This window comes from Macaca mulatta, chromosome 1 (genome assembly GCF_049350105.2).
Source record: "Macaca mulatta isolate MMU2019108-1 chromosome 1, T2T-MMU8v2.0, whole genome shotgun sequence".
NCBI lineage: Eukaryota > Metazoa > Chordata > Mammalia > Primates > Cercopithecidae > Macaca > Macaca mulatta.
In genome coordinates this window covers 112,935,645-112,955,634 of record NC_133406.1, presented here as the reverse complement: position 1 = coordinate 112,955,634, position 19,990 = coordinate 112,935,645, and the positions used below count along the sequence as shown (strand labels likewise).

At 41.2% G+C, this 19,990-nt stretch overlaps 1 protein-coding gene across 2 annotated transcripts in view; it reads right to left on the bottom strand.

The window, feature by feature from the left end:
• The window catches only part of NUP210L (nucleoporin 210 like), a 165,932-nt gene that overhangs the window by 90,007 nt on the left and 55,935 nt on the right, over nucleotides 1-19,990 (bottom strand). For both annotated transcript variants that reach the window (XM_015109770.3, XM_077945448.1), the window contains exons 15-16: nucleotides 17,052-17,273; nucleotides 11,823-11,996 (exon numbers count right to left, since the gene is read on the bottom strand). In XM_015109770.3, coding sequence (XP_014965256.3) covers nucleotides 11,823-11,996; nucleotides 17,052-17,273 — 396 coding nt within the window. The remainder of the gene's footprint in view (nucleotides 1-11,822; nucleotides 11,997-17,051; nucleotides 17,274-19,990) is intronic.

Below are 19,990 nucleotides of genomic sequence, written 5' to 3'. Positions count from 1 at the left end.
AAATAAATAAATTCAATGTTATACTAGAGCAGGCTCATAGGTAAGCTGATTGTTAGCATCTCTTTACAACTCTGAATAGTGATATCATATTGGTAATCTGAAATTGGCCATGACGGGAATATTCACACCATAGAATTTGGCACATGTTACAAATTGGGTCCCCTTAGTATTTTTTTTTTTTTTTTGGAGAGTCTGTTAAAAATTTACTTGCAGATAATATCAGGTTGCACCACTATTAGTGATGCCAAATTTGATGATCTGCTGAAGGTGGTGATTGCCACTGGAGATCTCTCCAGTATAAAGGTATGGTTTCCCCTGTGTGAGTGATAATTTGAAATCTTGAGACTATCCCATTTCCCAACAAGCTTTCACCTACTAGTCTTAATATCCATTGATGATCTTTGCCGGGACCAATTATTACAAGGAGGATTACAAAATCATAAATTTCTAATTCTATGATTCATTTTATATAAGCTGGTATTTTCCTGGAAAAGAGCATCCTTTTTTCTCTTCCATCCTCCTTCTCTTCCTTCCTTCCTCAATTCATTTCTCTTCTCTTTCTTCCTCCTTCTGTCTCTCTTTCTTCCTTCATTTTCCTCTTATAATCTTGAGCATCACTATGGGATCATGTTTTTGGTTTTTTTTTGTTTTGTTTTGTTTTTGAGACGGAGATCTCACTCTGTCACCCAGGCTGGAATGCAGTGGCATGATCTCGGACCAATGCAACCTCCGCCTCCCCAGTTCAAGTGATTCTCCTGCCTCAGCCTCCCGAGTAGCTGGGACTACAGGCGCCCACCACTACGCCTGGCTAATTTTTTGAGTATTTTTAGTAGAGGCGGGGTTTCACTATGTTGGCCAGGCTGGTTTCGAACTCCTGACCTTGTGATCCACCCCTTCGGCTTCCCAAAGTGCTGGGATTACAGGAGTGAGCCACCGCACCCGGCTGGGATCATTAATTTTAAGTTGATATTTCTGTCATTATTTTTTAAAAGATATTTAAGGGGTACAAATGCAGATTTCTTACATGCATGTATGACATAGTGGTGAAGTCTGGGCTTTTACTGTAGTAAACATTGTACTCAACAGGTAATTTTTCAACCCTCTACCATTATTTTTTGGATGCTCAAATTATCTACAATTTGGACAGCAGGGGTCCCTTCAAGTCAGCTTCTTTTTGAGAAGTCACCATTACTCTTTGAGTGCTTCTTTGCTTTCTAACACAAGTTGTTTCAGAATCATTGTGCACTTTCCCTACTGAGCTGGAATCAACTAGTTCTCCAAAATGCTCTGATTCCTTTAAATGGGGACTAGTGTTTAGAAACCAAGATGTTTGTACATCACTGTTGGGGTGTAGGCCCTTTCAGTGAACAGAGCTTGTAAATAAAATTTGTTTAAAAAAAGTATCATAAGTTGTACAGCAATTTTAAAACATGTCTGTAAACTCTCTCATATATGTGAGACATACACATACATATATACACACACACATATACACATTCTTTGACAAGATGACTCAATGACTCAACATCATAAATATCCCACTTATTCCAAGTTAATAAATAAATTTAACATAATCTCAATAAAAATACCAGGAACACAAATAAATATTTACAATAATTAGCTGTCCATGAAGCTAATTAAGCAGAGACTTTTAGTAGCTACACAGGTCAAAGAGTACAGATGTTACAGAACTAGTTCAGAAAAGTCACTAAATAAATGTTCTCAGCAAAAACAAAAAAACACAAGCAACCACAAAAGCAGGGGAGGGGAAGAAGCTTATTTCAGAGTTGCTACATTACATTATACTAAATGTTGAGTTTTTAACAAAAGATTAGAAATGTAAAGAAATAAGTATGACCATACATGAGAATAAAAGCAGTTTCCATAGAAACTGTCCTTGAGAATGCCCAGACATTGAGCTTACAAGACAAATACTTCTTTTTTCTTTTCTTTTCTTTTTTTTTCTTTTTTGAGATGGAGTCTCACTTCATTGCCCAGGTTGGAGTGCAGTGATGCAATCGTAGCTCACGGCATCCTGTGCCTCCTGGACTCAAGCAATCCTCCCACCTCAGCCTCCCAAGTAGCTGGGACTACAGGCATGCACCACCATGCATGGCTAATTTTTGTATTTTTGTAGAGACAGGGTTTTGCCATGTCACTCAGGCTGGTCTTGAACTCCCGAACTCAAAGGATCTGTCCACCCCGGCCTCCCAAAGTGCTGGAATTACAGGTATGAGCCACCATGCCTGGGCCAGACAAAGACTTCTTTTTTATTTTTTGAGACAGAGTCTCACTCTGTCACCAGGCTGGAGTGCAGTGGCACGATCTTGGCTCACTGCAACCTCCATCTCCCGGGTTCAAGTGATTCTCCTGTCTCAGCCTCCCAAGTAGCTGGGACTACAGGCATGCGCCACCATGCCTGGCTAATTTTTGTATTCTTAGTAGAGACGGGGTTTCATCAGATTGGCCAGGATAGTCTTAAACTCCTGACCTCATGATCCACTGACCTCAGCTTCCAAAAGTGCTGGGATTACAGGCGTGAGCCATTGCGCCCAGCCAAAGACTTCCAATTAACTTTACTGTCCAAAGAACTAAAGGCGTTCATGTTTGAATAACTAAAGGAAAATACAAAAGTGGTATCACATTACATAAAGAATACCAATAAAGAGATAGAAGTCATAACAAAAAAGAACCAAAAAGAAATTCTGAAGTTGAAAAGTACAATAATTGAAACAAAAAATTAACTAGAGGAATTCAACAGCAGATTTGAACAGGCTGAAGAAAGAATTGGAGAACTTGAAGATAGGTCAACTGAGATTATCCAGTCTGATGAATAAAAAGAAAAAAGAATGAAAAAAAAAGAACAAACATCAGAGACCTGTGGAACACCATCACGTGTCTCAGTATATGCAAAAAGGGACTGCTAGAAGGAGAGGAGATAGAAGAATAGAAGAAGAAAGAATATTTGAAGAAATAATGGCCAAAACTTACCAAATTGATGAAAAACATTAATCTAAACATTCAAGAAGCTCAAACAACATCAAGTAGAATAAATTCAAAAAGATTTACATCTAAACACATCATAATCCATCTGTCCAGAGTCAAAGATAGAATCATAAAAACAGAAAGGGAAGGGATTCACCCCTCATTAAGGGATCTTCCATGGGATCAATAGCTGATCTTCCATTAGAAACCATGAGGACCAGAAGGCAGTGAGATGACACACTCAAAATGCAAGAAAAAGGGCCAGGGGCCGGGCGCGGTGGCTTACGCCTGTAATCCCAGCACTTTGGGAGGCCGAGGCGGGCGGATCACGAGGTCAGGAGATCGAGACCATCCTGGCTAACACGGTGAAACCCCGTCTCTACTAAAAATGCAAAAAATTAGCCGGGCGAGGCGGCGGGCGCCTGTAGTCCCAGGAGAATGGCGTGAACCCGGGAGGTGGAGCTTGCAGTGAGCCGAGATCGCGCCATTGCACTCCAGCCTGGGCGACTAAGCGAGACTCTGTCTCAAAAAAAAAAAAAGAAAAAGGGCCAGGTGTGGTGGCTCACACTTGTAACCCTAGCACTTTGGGGGGCTGAGGCAGGTGGATTGCCTGAGCTCAGGAGTTCGAGACCAGCCTGGGCAGCATAATGAAACCCCATCTCTACTAAAGATTTTTTTGGTTGCTGTTATTTATTATTTATTTTTGAGATGGTCTCGCTCTGTCACCTAGGCAGGAGTGCAGTGGTGCCATCTCTGCTCACTGCAACCTCTGCCTCCTGGGTTCAAGTGATTTTCCTCAGACTCTCCTCCCAAGCAGTTGAGACTACAGGTGCACGCCACCATGCTTGGGACATTTTTTGGTATTTTTAGTAGAGACAGGGTTTCACCATATTGGTCAGGCTGGTCTCAAATTCCTGACCTCAAGTGACCCGCCTGCCTCAGCCTCCCAAAGTGCTGGGATTACAGGTATGAGCCACTGTGCCCAGCCACTTCTTTCTCCTTTTTCTTTCTTTCTTTTTTGAGATGGAGTCTTGCTCTGTCACCGAGGCTGGAGTGCAATGGCACAATCTTGGCTCACTGCAACCTCCGCCTCCCAGGTTCAAACGATTCTCCTGCCTCAGCCTCCCAAGTAATTGGGATTACACGCATGCACCACCATGCCTGGCTCCTTTTTGTATTTTTAGTAGAGATGGGGTTTCGCCATGTTTGCCAGGCTGGTCTCAAACTCCTGATCTCAGCCCCTTGACTGCCCCCTTCTACAAGCCACAGTAACTACAGTCCTAAGACAGAGGGACCCCTTGGGTGGGGACCCTGCCTGGAGTGGCGCCCAGGCATTTAAAATTAGCTGAGTGTAATAGCACGCACCTGTGGTCCCAGCTCCTCGAGAAGCTGAGGTGGGAGGATCACTTGAGCCCAGGAAGTGAGGCTGCAGTGAGCCATAATCATGCCATTGCACTCAGCCCGGGCAACAGAGTGACACCCTGTCTCAAAAAACAAAAAAACAAAACAAAACATTGGACACCAAATCTCAGTGGAATTTCCTGTTTGGTAAACACATTGATGTCTTCCACCTGATATGTTTTCACCACATCCTAACTCCATGGAGAGGGCATGGAAGCTCCGTGTCTGGGACTCTCTGAAGATCTTTCTCAAAGGATACAAAAGGATTTGTATCCTTTATAATGAAACTGTGAGTCATTCTAACAAACTACCAAACTTGGTCAGAAGTGTGCGTGGCCTGTGAGTCCCTCAGTTTGCAGCTATCATCCAAAGTGAGGGCAGTCTTGTTGGGAACTGCGCCCTGAAAACTGTGGAGTCTGAGCTAACTGCATATTGGTGTCAGAATTGCATCGTGGTATTGCCAAGGGTCACTCTATTAAAAAGATATAACAATTGTAAATGCATATGTACCTAATAACAGAGCCTCAAAATACATGAAGCAAAACCTGACAGAATTGAGGAAGAAACAGACAATTCAATAATATTTGGAGAGAGCTTGTAGATAGTTGAACAGGTGGAGATTCCCAGAGGATGGCATGCCGAGGGAGGGCATGGAAGCTCAACACCCCATTCCTATACCTCACCCTATGTATCTCTTCATCTGTGTCCTTTACAATATCCTTTATATATAAACTGGTAAACATAAGTAAATATTTCCCTGAGTTATATGAGTCACTTTGTGTCCGTAATTGGTTCCTTCCGGTGGGTTCTTGGTCTCGCTGACTTCAAGAATGAAGCCGCAGACCCTTGCAGTGAGTGTTACAGTTCTTAAAGATGGTGTGTCTGGAGTTTGTTCCTTCAGGTGACCAGATGTGTCTGGAATTTCTTCCTTCTGATGGGTTCGTGGTCTCGCTGACTTCAGGAGTGAAGCTGCAGACCTTCGTCCTAAAGCTTTTAAAGGTGGCGCGTCTGGAGTTGTTCATTCCTCCCGGTGGGTTCGTGGTCTCCCTGGCTTCAGGAATGAAGCTGCAGACCTTTGTGGTGAGTGTTACAGCTCATAAAGGTAGTGCAGACCCAAAGAGTGAGCAGCAGCAAGATTTATTGTGAAGAGCAAAAGAACAAAGATTACACAGCCTGGAAAGGGATCTGAGTGTGTGGTGCCGCTGGCTCCGAGGCCAGCTTTTATTCCCTTATTTGGCCCCTCCCATGTCCTGCCAATTAGCCCATTTTACAGAGTGCTGATTGGTCCGTTTTTACAACGTGCTGATTGGTGCGTTTACAAACCTTTAGACACAGAGCACTGATTGGTGCGTTTACAAACCTTTAGCTAGACACAGAGCCCTGATTGGTGTGTTTACAATCCTTTAGCTAGACAGAAAAGTTCTCCAAGTCCCCACCCGGCCCAAAAGCCCAGCCAGCTTCACCTCTCAACTTCAGCAAATTAATTGAACCCAAAGAGGAGGTCAGGGGAACCCCAACTTGAGGCCAGTTGGTCAGAAGTTCTGGAAGCCTGCATTTGCAACTTGTGTCTTAGGTGGGGGCAGCCTTGGGGACTGAGCCCTCAACCTGTGAAATTTGACAGTAGCTCCAGGTAGATAGTGACAGAATTGAATTGGAGGACACCCAGCTGGTGTCTGCTGCTTGATACGTGGTGAAAAACGCATACATTTGGTTACAGGAGTCTTCTTTTTTCTTCTTCCCTCTCTCATATTTTTCATGAAACAGAAATCTTCTGTGTTAATGATTGTGGTGGTGTGAGAGCAGAGGAAAAACACAGTTTGAGAGTTTTTTGCGAACAATTGGTGTGAATGAGGTGGGATTTGATAGAATGGCACTGTGGCACAGAAACATGTGGTTTGGGACGAGAAAGGATGAAAGGATGGGGGATGAGGAACCTTTAATTCCTGGGTGGCTACCTTGTTATCCATGGTATGAAACTGCAGCTGTGCTGTGTTCAGTTACTAAGGGTAAAAGTTAACCAGTGCAATTTAGAGATGGTGGTAGACTCAACAGGGTGGTAAATGCTGTTGTTTTTCTTTCCTTTTTTTTTTTTTTTGAGACAGGGTCTCACCCTGTCACCCAGGCTGGAGTACAGTGGCACAGTCTTGGCTTACTGGAGCTTCCACTTCTCAGGCTCAAGCAATCTCCCCACTTTAGCCTACCCAGTAGCTGAGACTACAGGAGCACGTTACCATGCTTGGCTAATTTTTAATTTTATTATTATTTTTTTTTTGAGACAGTGTCTTGCTTTGTTGCCCAAACTGCAGTGCAGTGGTGTGATCTCGGTTCACTGCAACCTCCGTCTCCTGGGTTCAAGCGATTCTCATACCTCGGCCCCTGAGTAGCTGGACTCACAGGCATGTGCCACCACACCTAGTTTTTGTATTTTTAGGTTTCACCACGTTGGCCAGGCTGGTCTCGAACTTCTGACCTCAAGTGATCCCCCCGCATCAGCCTCCCAAAGTGCTGGGATTATAGGCATGAGCCACCACACCCAGCCTTAAATTTTTTGTAGAGACAAGGTCTCATTATATTGCCCAGGCTGGTTGAGACCCTGCTTTATTTATTTATTTTTTTAAAAATTTTGTCTATTTATTTATTTATTTTGAGACCAGATTATGAGACTGGCTAAGTTTTGTATTTTTGGTAGAGATAGGTTTTGCCATGTTGCCCAGCTGGTCTCCAACTCCTGGGCTCAAGTGATCCACCTGCCTTGGCCTTCCAAAGTCCTGGGATTACAGGCATAAGCCACTGCATCCATCCGGGACCCACATTTCTTAAAAAAAAAAAAAAAAAAAAAAAAAAAGAGGGGGGTATTTAAATTTAAAAGTATGTTCTCTAACCACAATGGAGTGAAATCAGAAATCAGTAACAGGAAATCTGGAATATTCACAAACGTGTGGAAATTAAACAAAAACACTTCTAAATAACCAATAAGTTACCAGCCACAGCAGCCAGGCTGGTCTTGAACTCCTGACCTCAGATGATCCACCCACTTCGGCCTCCCAAAGTGCTGGGATTACAGGCGTGAGCCACAGCACCTGGACTAAAAATAAAATTAAAGGCCAGGTGCAGTGGCTCGTGCCTGTAATCCTAGCACTTTGGGAGGCTGAGGCAGGTAGATCATGAGGTCAGGAGATTGAGATCATGATGGCTAACATGGTGAAACCCTGCCTCTACTAAAAATAAAAAAAAAAATTAGCTGGACTTGGTGGCGGGTGCCTATAGTCCCAGCTACTCGGGAGGCTGAGGCAGGAGAATGGTGTGAACCCAGGAGGCAGAGCTTGCAGTGAGCCGAGATCGTGCCACTGCACTCCAGCCTGGGTGACAGAGCAAGACTCCGTCTCAAAATAAATAAATAGATTAATTAATTAATTAAAGAAAAATTCAAATTATGATAGCATCAAAAAAGCAAAATATTTAGGAATAAATCTAATGAGTGTAAAACTTGTATACTCCAAACAGGAAACACTGTTGAAAGAAATTAAAGATACGAATAAACAGAAAGACATCCATATTCATAAATCAAAAGACAATATTATCAAAATGGCAATACTCTCCAAACTGATCTACAGAGTCAATGCAATCCCTATCAGAATCTCTGCTGGCTTCTTTGCAGAAATTGACAAGCTGACCCTAAAAATTTATGTGGAAATGCAAGGGACCCAGAAGAGCCAAAACAATCTTGAAAAAGAACAAAGTTGCAAAATTCATACCTCCCAACCTCAAAACTTACTACAAAGCTACAGTGATCAAGACAGTGTGGTACTGGCATAAAGATGTATAGATCAATAGAACAGATTTCAGAGTCCAGAAATAAACTGTCATGTTTATGATTAATAGATTTGCAACAAGAGTGCCAAGACAACTCAAAGGATAAGAAATAATTGTTTTCACAAATGGTGCTGGGTCAAGTGGATACCAACATGTAAAAAAAATGAAATGAAGCTGGGCACACTGGCTCATGCCTGTAATCTCAGCACTTTGGGAGGCCAAGGCGGGTAGATCATTTGAGATCAGGAATTCGAGACCAGCCTGGCCAACATGGTGAAACCCCGTCTCTACTAAAAATAAAATATTAGCCAGGCGTGGTGGCAGGCACTTGTAATTCCAGCTACTGGGGAGGCTGAGGCATGAGAATAACTCGAACCCATGAGGCAGAGATTGCAGTGAACCAAGATCACACCACTGCACTCCAGCCTGGGCAACAGAGCAAGACTCAGTCTCAAAAAAAAAAGAAAAAAGAAAAAAAAACCCAAAACACAAAAATGAAGTTATATCCCTACCTCACACCATAAAAATCAACTCAAAGTGGATCAGAGAGCTAAATGTAAGAGTTAAAACTATAAAACTCATAGAATAAATCAAAGGCATAAATCTTCATGCTCTCAGATTAGGCAATGGTTTCTTAGATATAACACCAAAAGTACAAACAACAACTATAGTAACAAAATTGACAAATCAGAATTCATCAAAGTTAAAAACTTTTGTGCTTCAGAAGATGTCATCAGAAAAGTGAGGCCAAGCATGGTGGCTCATGCCTGTAATCCCAGCACTTTGGGAGGCCAAGGCTGGAGGATCACTTGAGGCCAGGAGTTTGAGACCAGCCTGGGCAATATAGTGAGACCTTGTCTCTACAGAAAAAAAAAAAAAATTAGCTGGGTGTGGTGGCATGTGACTGTAGTCCCAGCCACTTAGGAGGCTGAGGTGAGAGGATAGAGAGCTTGAGCCCAGGAGTTGGAGGTTACAGTGACCTATGATCATGTCACTGCTCTGCAGCTTGAGTGACAAAGTGAGACCCCGTGTCTTAAAAAAAAAAGTAAAAGATAACCTATGTGATGAGAGAACATTTTTGCAAATCATATATCTGAAAAGAGACTTGTATGTAGAATATAAGAAATGAAGAACTCTTACAACTCAATAAAAAGACATATAATTCAATTAAAAATTGACAAAGGATCTGAATATACATTTGTCAAAAGAATATATACAAATGGCCAATAAGCACATAAAAAGATACACAACATAGGCTGGGCATAGTGGCTCACACCTGTAATCCCAGCACTTTGGGAGGCCAAGGCGGGTGGATCACCTGAGGTCAGGAGTTTGAGACCAGCCTGGCCAACATGGTGAAACCCCATTTCTACTAAAAATACAAAAATTAGCCAGGCGTGATAGTGCTTGCCTATAATCCCAGCTACTCAGGAGGATGAGGCAGGAGAATAACTTGAACTTGGGGGCTGGAGGTTGCAGTGAGCCGAGATCGCACCACTTCACTCCGGCCTGGGCGAAAAGAGTGAAGCTCCATCTCAAAAAAAAAAAAAAAAAAAGATACACAACATAATTAGACAGTGGGAAATACAAATCAAAACCACAATGAGATACCACTTTACACCCACTAGGAAGGCTATAATCAAAATGACACATAATAGCAATTGTTGGCAAGGATATGGAGAAACTGGAAGCCTCATACACTGCTAGTGGAAATGTAAATGGTGCAGCCACTTTGGAAACAGCTGGAAGTTCTTCAAAAGGCTAAGCATGGAATTAACATAAAAACCACCAGTTCCACTCTTAGCTATATACTCTAGAGAAATGAAGACATATGTTCACATAAAAACTTGTAGATGAATGTTCATGGCAGCATTATTCATAATAGCCAAAGGTGGAAACAACACATATATCCATCAACTGATGGCTGGATAAACAAAATGTAGTATATCTACACAATGGAATATTACTTAGCCATTAAAAATGCACTACTGATACAAGCTTGAAAACATGCTAAATGAAAGAAGCTAGGCACAAAGGACACATATTGTATTATTCCATTCATATGAAATGTCAGAATAGGCAAATCCACAGAGACAGAAAGTCTATTAGTGGTTGCCAGGGGTTGAGAAATGGAGGAAATAGGGAGTGACTGCTAATGGGTATGGAGTTTCTTCCGGAGAAAATGAAAATGATCTGAAGTTAGATAGCAGCGATGGTTGCACAACTTTGATTTGAACATTTTAAAAGGGTGATCTGCTGGGCGCGTTAGCTCATACCTCTAATCCCAGCACTTTGTGAGACTGAGATGGGTGGATCCCTTGAGCCCAGGGGTTCAAGACCAGCCTGTGCAATATGGCGAAACCCCATCTCTACTAAAAATACAAAAAATTAGCCAGCGTGGTGGCACACACCTATAATCCCAGCTAACTGGGAGGTTGAGGTGGGAAAATCACCTGAGGGGGAAGTTGAGGCTGCAGATAGTGCCATGTACTCCAGCCTGGATGACTTGAGTGAGACCCTGTCTCAAAAAAAGAAAAAAAGGGTGAATATATGCTAGTGTAGGTCAATAGGGTGATGGATAATCATGTCTGTAACTTAGTCTCAAATGGTTCAGGGAAAAAGTTCTTTTCTTGCAACTTGTCTGTAAATTTGAATTATTTCAAATGAAAAGAAAAATGCCATTGAATGACAATGATGTTACAGGGGTAACTTTTATTCTACTCCACTCAGAGTGCTTTAGAAAAAGTAACTCCTTCATAAACTTCAAATAATATTTAATGTGAAGTCTGACTCGAAAAAATGAGTTCATAACCTGTAACATCCCATACTGTTGTTCTTCATAATAAAAGGCAGTATGGCACAAATAACATGTGCTTTGGAGCCAGACAGAATGTGTTCCTTTCTAGCTTTGTGACTGAGAAAATTAATCGACTTTTAGGAGGCTCAGTTTTCTCATCCAGAAAATGGGAATAACTAATTGATTGCTCTGTTCCGTATAGGCTAAGTAATGACTTCTATGCTCCCAAGCTTGGACCTGTACTCAACATTGTTTATTATATAATATGATGTTCTACTTTCTAGGATAGATAACTCATTTATTTTTCATACCCCATTTCCTACTTAGTAGCTACATTATTGCTTACCACTATTCTTCATGATTGGTTTGGAGAAGAGGTAAATTTTATTACTTATTAATATTGTTAATAAAAGATTTGGTAGCAAAGGTATCAGCAAAATTTGGAAGTTATGTAGTCAGATCTTAATTGTCTGTTGCCATTATCACAAGCTGATTATGTACTTAAGTATAGTAAACAAGTGTAGCCAATTCTAATCTAGTTTAATCACCTCTCCTCAGACACTATCAGAAAATGAGTAATGAATAAAATAATTTATTCAATGTTGATAAGTGGAGAAATGGGGACCTTTGTGCACTGTTGGTAAGAATGTAAGACAGTACAGCTGCTGTGGAAAACGGTATGGCGGTTCCTCAAAAAATTAAAAATAGAATTACCATATGATCTGGCAATTCCACTTCTGGATATATACCCCAAAGAATTCCAGACTATCTCTAAAGCATGGAAGATAAAAGTGCCAACTTAGTTGGAAACATACTCTGTACTTACCAGCTGTTTGTTGTGCTGTGGCAGAGGACATGGCTGGGCACCAGCTGGCACCTTGTATACTGGCGTTACTGACATACTGGCAGGGTGGGCACATATGAAGCGAACCTGCAAAACCTCTACAGCTGGACTAGGGTTCAGGACACCTGGATGATTTCCAATTCGGAATGTGAGAACCTTTAAGGAAATATCAAAGCAAGAGATAATTGTGGGTAGATACTTGATGCCAATATAAATGTGTTAGAATTATTCAAATTCCAGCATAGAGAGTCCCTTTCACATTATAATCTGCCAAATCCCTTAAAGACATTATAGTTCTTAATTATCTGTGCTAAAGGGCATTAATAATATCATGAAACTTTGAAAACAAATGGAACATTAAAAAAATCTAGGTCAGGCACAGTGGCTCATGCCTATAATCCCAGCACTTTGGGAGGATCACTTGAGTCTAGGAGTTCAAGACCATCTTGGGCAACATAGTAAGACCACATCTCTACAAAAAATCTAAAAATTAGCAAGGCATGGTGGTGCATGCCTGTAGTCCCAGCTACTTGAGAGACTGAGGCAGGAGGATTCCTTGAACCCAGGAGGTCAAGACTACAGTGAGCCATGTTCATGCCACTGCACTCTAGTCTGGGCAACACAGTGAGACCCTGTCTAAAAAAAAAAAAAAACTAACCTTGACTGGGTATGGTGGTGTGTACCTGTAATCTCAGCTACTTGGAAGTCTGAGTCAGGAGGATTGCTTGTGCCTAGGAGTTCAAGACCAGCCTGAGCAACATAGTGAGACCCTGTCTCAGAAAAAAAAAAGAATCTAACTTTGACCAATTACTTCAGTCTTTTCCTCCACCAAATATTTTGTTACAAGTTCATAAAAAGTGAAAAAACTAATTTGTGTTTCCACTTATTTCTAGTAGAAGTACTAATGAATAACGGAATGTGGAAACATAAATAAGTTAGGAAACTTCAAATGGGGGTTAATTAGGCCTGAAATTACTAATAGCTCACTCAACAAACTAGGAAAAGAAGGAAACTATCTTAACATAATAAAAGCCTTATCACAGCTAACATCATACTCAATAGTAGAAGACTGATTCCAAAAATGGGCAAAGGCCCAGTGCGGTGGCTTGCACCTGTAATCCCAGCAATTTGGGAGGCTGAGGTGGGTGGATCACCTGAGGTCAGGAGTTTGAGACCAGCCTGGCTGATATGGTGAAACCCCATCTCTACTAAAAACACAAAAATTAGCCGGGCATGGTGCCACACGTCTGTAGTCCCAGCTACTCGGGAGACTGAGGCAAGAGAATTGCTTGAACCTGGGAGGCAGAGGTTGCAGTGAGCCAAGATCATACCATTGAACTCCAGCCTGGGTGACAAGAATCAAACTCCGTCTCGAAAAAAAAAAAAGAAAGAAAGAAACTGAAAATAACAAGTATTGGTGAGGTTCTGGAGAAATGGGAACCCTGGTGCACTATTGGTAGGAAAGTAAAATGGTACAGCTGCTGTGGAAAATAGTATGCTGGTTCCTCAGGAAATTAAAAATAGAATTACCATATGATCAAGCAATTCCACTTCTGGGTATATATACCCAAAACAATTAAAAAGCAGGATCTTGAGAGATAGCTGTATTTGTTGACAGCATTATTATTATTATTATTATTGCTATTATTATTATTTGAGACAAAGTCTCACCCTGTTGCCCAGGCTGGAGTGCAGTGGCATGATCTTGGCTCACTGTAACCTCCGCCTCCTGTGTTCAACAGATTCTTGTGACTCATCCTCCTGAGTAGCTAAGACTATAGGCACACACAACCACACCCTGTTAATTTTTGTATTTTCAGTAGACACAGGGCTTTGCCATGTTGGCCAGGCTGATCTCGAACTCCTGGCCTCAATTGACCCAACTGCTTCAGCCTCCCAAGGTGCTGGGATTACAGGTGTGAGCCACTGTGCCTGGTCAACAGCAGCATTATTCATGATCGCTAAAACCTTACTCTAAGCAACCCAAGTGTCCATCAATGGATGAGTGAATAAGCAAAATTTCTTTTTCTTTTTTTTTTTGAGAGTGACTCTTGCTCTATTGCCCAGGCTGGAGTGCAATGGCATGATCTCGGCTCACTGCAATCTCCACCTCCCAGGTTCAAGCGATTCTCCTGCCTCAGCCTCCCAAGTGGCTGGCATTACAGGTGCCCACCACCACGCCCAGCTAAGTTTTGTATTTTTAGTAGAGATGGGGTTTCACCATGTTGGCCAGGCTGGTCTTGAACTCCTGACCTCAAATGATCTGCCCACCTCAGTCTCCCAAAGTGCTGGGATTATAGGCATGAGTCACTGCACCCGGCCGCAAAATTTCATATATACATATATATATATACATATATATAATTTTATATGTACATATTTTATATATACATATATATATAAAGGAATATTATGCAGCCTTAAAAGGAAGGAAATTCTGACGTATGCTACAATGTGAATAAACCTTGAGAACATTATGTTAAGTGAAATAGGCCAGTCATAAAAAGAAAAATATTATATGTATTCCATTTATATGAGGTACTTAGAGTTGCCAAAATTAGAGACAGAAAGTAGATTAGTGGTTGCCAGGGGCTGGGGTGAAGCAGAAATGGGGAGCTATTCTTTTTTTTTTTTTTTTTTTTTTTGAGACGGAGTCTCGCTCTGTCACCCAGGCTGGAGTGCAGTGGCGCGATCTCAGCTCACCACAACCTCTGCCTCCCAGGTTCAAGCAATTCTTCCGCCTGAGCCTCCTAAGTAGCTGAGATCACAGGCGCATGCCACCACACCTGGCTAGTCGTTTTGTTGTTGTTGTTGTTGTTGTTTTGTTTTGTTTTGTTTTAGCAGAGAGGGGTTTCACCATGTTGGCTAGGCTGGTCTCATACTCCTGACCTCAAGTGATCCAGCTGCCTCAGCCTCCCAAAGTGCTAGAATTATAGGCATGAGCCACCACACCCAGCCAGGAGTTATTCTTTAATGGGTATAGAGTTTTAGTATGTTTTGTTTGTTTTTTGAGACGGGATCTTGCACTGTCACCCAGACTGGAGTGCAGTGACTAGATCATAGCCCACTGTAACCTCAAACTACTGGGCTCAAGTGATCCTTCTGCCTCAGCCTCCCAAGTAGCTAGGACTATAGGTGTCTGCCATGATACTCAGCTAATTTTTTATTTTTTAGTAGGGACAGGGTCTCACTATGTTGCCCAGGCTGGCCTTGAATTCCTGGCCTCAAGTGATCCTCCTGACTTGATTTCCCAAAGTGCTGGGATTACAGGCATGAGTCACTGTGCCCAGCCTTAGAGTTTCAGTTGTATAAGATGAAGAGATGGATGGTAGTGATGGCTGCACAAGATTATGAATGTACATAATACTATTGAACTGTACATTTTAAAAATGATTAAGATGGTAATTTTAGGCCGGGTGCGGTGCCTCATGCCTGTAATCCCAGCACTTTGGGAGTCTGAGGTGGGCAGATCGCCTGAGGTTAGGAGTTCGAGATCAGCCTGACCAACATGAAGAAAACCCATCTCTACTAAAAATACAAAATTAGCCGGGTGTGGTGGCGCATGCCTGTAATCCCAGCTACTCGGGAGGCTGAGGTAGGAGAATCGCTTGAACCCAGGAGGCGGAGGTTGTGGTGAGCCAAGATCGTGCCATTGCACTCTTGCCTGGGCAACAAGAGCAAAACTCCATCTCAAAAAAAAAAAAAGAAAGAAAGAAAAAAAAGGATGATAATTTTATGTGTATTTTACCACAATAAAAAATTGAGGAGGAAAATAAGTAATTAGCTCTGAAATTACTAATAGCTAGTTATATATACAGTAAAGTTCACTACAAATATTAGAAAGAAACCTATGCAGTAAGCTATGATTGTTCCACTACACTCCAGCCTGGGCAGCAGCGTGAGACCCTGTCTCTAAAAGATAAAAATAAATAAATAAAATAAAATAGAATGAAGTTTATGGATACAGCACAGTTCCTACCAAGTTAAAATCTTACATTGATTTCCTTATGTGCTGGTTAGCTTTGCTGTTTCACAGTCATACCTTGAATTCTCAAGACCAGTAAAACTGCAAATCTTTGTTACTGATTTTGATAGAAGTACAGCACAGCTGTGAATGAAAACTATGTAAATCCACCAGTACCTCCAAAAATAATTAAAACTCAGCTGGGCGCAGTGCCTCATGCCTGTAATCCCAGCACTTTGGGAGGCCAAGGTGGGTGGATCACTTGATTCCAGGAGTTCAAGACCAGCCTGGCCAACATGGTGAAACCCTGTCTATACAAAAAAACAAAAATGGCTGGGCACAGTGGCTCACGCCTGTAATCCTAGCACTTTGGGAGGCCGAGGCAGGCAGATCCCAAGGTCTGGAGTTTGAGACCAGCCTGACCAGTATGGTAAAAGCCCGTTTCTACTAAAAATACAAAAATTAGCCAGGCGTGGTGGTGCGCACCCGTCATCCCAGCTACTCAGGAGGCTGAGGCAGGAGAATCTCTTGAACCCAGAAGGCAGAGGTTGCAGTGAGCCGAGATTGCACCACTGAGCAATCTCGACTCCAGCCTGGGCAACAGAGTGAGACTCCATCTCAGAAAAAAATTAGCTGGGCATGGTGGTGTGTGCCTGTAATCCCAGCTACTCAAGAGCCTGAGGCATGAGAATTGCTTGAACCCAGGAGGCAGAGGCTGCAGTGAGCCGAGATCGTGCACTGCACTCCAGTTTAGGCAACAGAGTGAGACCCTGTCTCTAAATAAATAAATAAAAATAATTAAAAATAATTCAACTGATAGAGGGCAATATATTTATTATTCTTATCAGTGTAGATCTAATTAGTTTCTCAAAATTGCTAACCATAGATGATACTTCAAAGTTTCCCTTCCTTGAATTCTTAAAGTTGGGAAACTAAATATCCTAAAGTCTACAAAACAAGGAAGTGAATTATAATGATAATGTGGTTGCAAATAATGTGAAATAAGCTCATTACTACAAAAAGATCTTGTTTAGTTCATGAACTGCTGGAATTCTTGGATGAGCAAATTGAAACCTCTGGGTACATTTTAAGGATAATAAGGTTTTAGAAAAAACAATCCTTTGATCAATAATTAGAATTTTTCTGTTTAGTCCATAAACTAAATTCAGTGGAATCTAAAAAGGAATGGCTGGAAGTACAAAGGAGTACTATACTAAAGAAAATGTTATAAAAAACTGTTTTCCTACTTGTTCCCCTAAATCCAGGCATTGGATCCGGTAGATGTACTGGTTCTGTTTTCTCTTAGATGGCAGCCACACTTGTGCTATTCCAATCTTCTCTGTCTTCTCCGCACTCAATTCCAAAAAAAATCGGGAGGGCTCCAAGATCCATGGACGAGGACCCCCTTCAAATACCATTTCCTTCACAGACTGCCATGTCACCAATGCCACTTCCACAGGATTTAGAGCCTGAAGATATTTAAAGAAATTAATCCCTGACAGGTTAGGGAATTCAGTCATTTTCTAAAGTGAAACACTAGTTATCTGAATATGCTGCAAATGACGTTAAACTTAATTGCCAAATTAAGAGATATGTATGCCATGCCTCTCACTTGGAATGCTTCTCAACCTAATCTGGATCCTACCTATCATTTGAATCTAACTATTAGGTTACTTTATCCATTAATTTGTGTCCAGTCATTCTAGACCACACCACTTGTTCATCCTCTAAGCTCTTACAGTATTTATCTGTACCATTCATTTGTACACTGTTCATTTCCTAATGTTATTATATGTATGTCAAATGCTATGTATAAATCTAATAATTTTTGTCATTTTCTCTAGTTATATAAACTCCTTAAGAGGAGTCAGTATCTTATACCTAATTTGTTTTCGTATTTCTCTTCTTCACTGGGATTTAGTACAATGTTGTGCACAGAAAAGGTATTGTATAAATAACTGCATAAGCATTTTTTCAGGCTAGAGAATGAAAGATAAGATGCATAAGCATTTTAAACTGATATTTTACTACAATATCAAAGAACTTCTGCCCTAAAAATATAAAAATAATACATCTATACACTTCACCATATTTCTCCAAGAACTTTATAAACTAAGAAGTAGACAAGATAGGTATTACTCAATTCAGTATAGAGGAGTTGTATCCCATTTATAGATGAGGAAACTGGCATTAGGGGAATGAAGTATTCTCAAATTTTAGGTTATTTTTGTATGGCACACAATGTCCACAACAGTGACTAATTTTTTTTATTATACTTTTAAGTTCTGGGATACAAGTACAGAATGTACAGGTTTGTTACATAGGTATACATGTGCCATGGTGGTTTGCTGCACTCATCAACCCGTCATCTACATTAGGTATTTCTCATAATGCTGTCCCTCCCCGACTCCCCCACCCCCCCAACAGGCCCCGGTGTGTGATGTTCCCCTCCCTGTGTCCATGTGTTCTCATTGTTCAACTCCCACTACAGTTGTTAAAACGAAGTAGAGAGTTTTAAAACTAAGTAGAGAGTTGAAGCAATTATTCTAAAAATGTAAGCAAACTATGCTTTTTTTCTGGAACTGTTCAGTCATATTTATTATTGAGTACTATTAAAACTGAACATTCCTATCCCTGATGGTAGTATTCTCTTAAATAATGTGTATATAATTCAAAATATTCACTTATGAGGATACAGTAATAGAAATTCAAATAAAGTCTTGTCTCACAGGGGAGCCCACAATCTGGCAGAGACAGACTTAGAGTAGGTAAAGAGTACAATAAGTATTGCAAAAAGACATGTGGCCAGGTGCGGTAGCTCATGCCTGTAATCCAGCACTTTGGGAGGCTGAGGTGGGTGGATCACTTAAGGTCGGGAGTTTGAGACCAGCCTGGCCAACATGGTGAAATCCCATCTCTACTAAAAATACAAAATTAGCCGAGCATGGTGGTGCACGCTTGTAATCCCAGCTATTTGGGAGGCTGAGGCAGGATAATCACTTGGAGGCAGAGGTTGCAGTGAGCCAAGATCACACCATTGCACTCCAGCCTAGGCAACAAGATCAAAACTTGATCTCAGAAAAAAAAAAGACATGTTACAGAGTACCATACAAGTTTTTGGCCAGGCGTGGTGGCTCATTCCTGTAATGCCAGCAGTTTGGGAGGCCAAGGCAGGTGGATCACTTGAGCCCAGGAGTTCAAGACCAGACTGGCCATCATGGCAAAACTCTGTATCTACTAAAAATACAAAAATTAGCTGGGCATCATGGTGCGTACCTGTAATTCCACCCACCCAGGAGGCTGAGGCACAAGAATCGCTTGAACCCGGGGGGTGGAGGTTGCCAAGATTGCGCCACTGCATTCCAGCCAGGGTGACAGAGTGAGACTCTGTCTCAAAAAAAAAAAAAAAAAAAAAAAAAAGAAAAGAAAAGAAAAGAAAAAAAAAAGTTTTTGACAGAAGAAATGAATAGAAAAAATAAACACAGAGGTCTCATAGATGGCTTTTCTGGAAAAGCAAAACCGAAATGATTCCTTTTTCTTAGATGTATAGTCCAAAAATAACCAGACGAACTGAATTGAGCTGATAATGTAAAAGGACAAATTGAGAACTGTACCATGTACTGAAACACAGTAATGATAACAAGGGTAGAACATACATATTTTTAAACAATTTTTTTTTCATCAGGCAAGGGGAAAGACACATGACTAATATACTAGGTAAAAAAGAAAATCATCATCTTACTTCCTATCCTTTAAGGACAACTTTCATTCAGGGGAGATCTATTTGTGGACACTCAATACATATAAAATAAGCCTAAGGACAATGATAAAAGTGAGAAAAAACCTAATGGAACTTTACAGTGAGCCACAGCCAAGCACTTGCATTTAATGAGGCAAGAAGGAGGACTCACCCACCAAGCGAACTAGTGAAACATACTTGAACCTATATTTAATATATATGCTACACAATGTACAATGAGGCCAACTTAAAATGGAGATTTGAATGATTAATTTATCTTTTTTCTTTTACTTTACTTTACTTCTTTCATTAGTGTTAATATTTTTCCCTGTGGATGCTCCTTATTCCAAGAGGCATTGAGTCAGGATTTGTCAGTATCTATCAGCAAGAACTTGTAGATACCAATTTTAGCTCCTGCTGGAATCCAATAGGATGTAGAAAGCATGC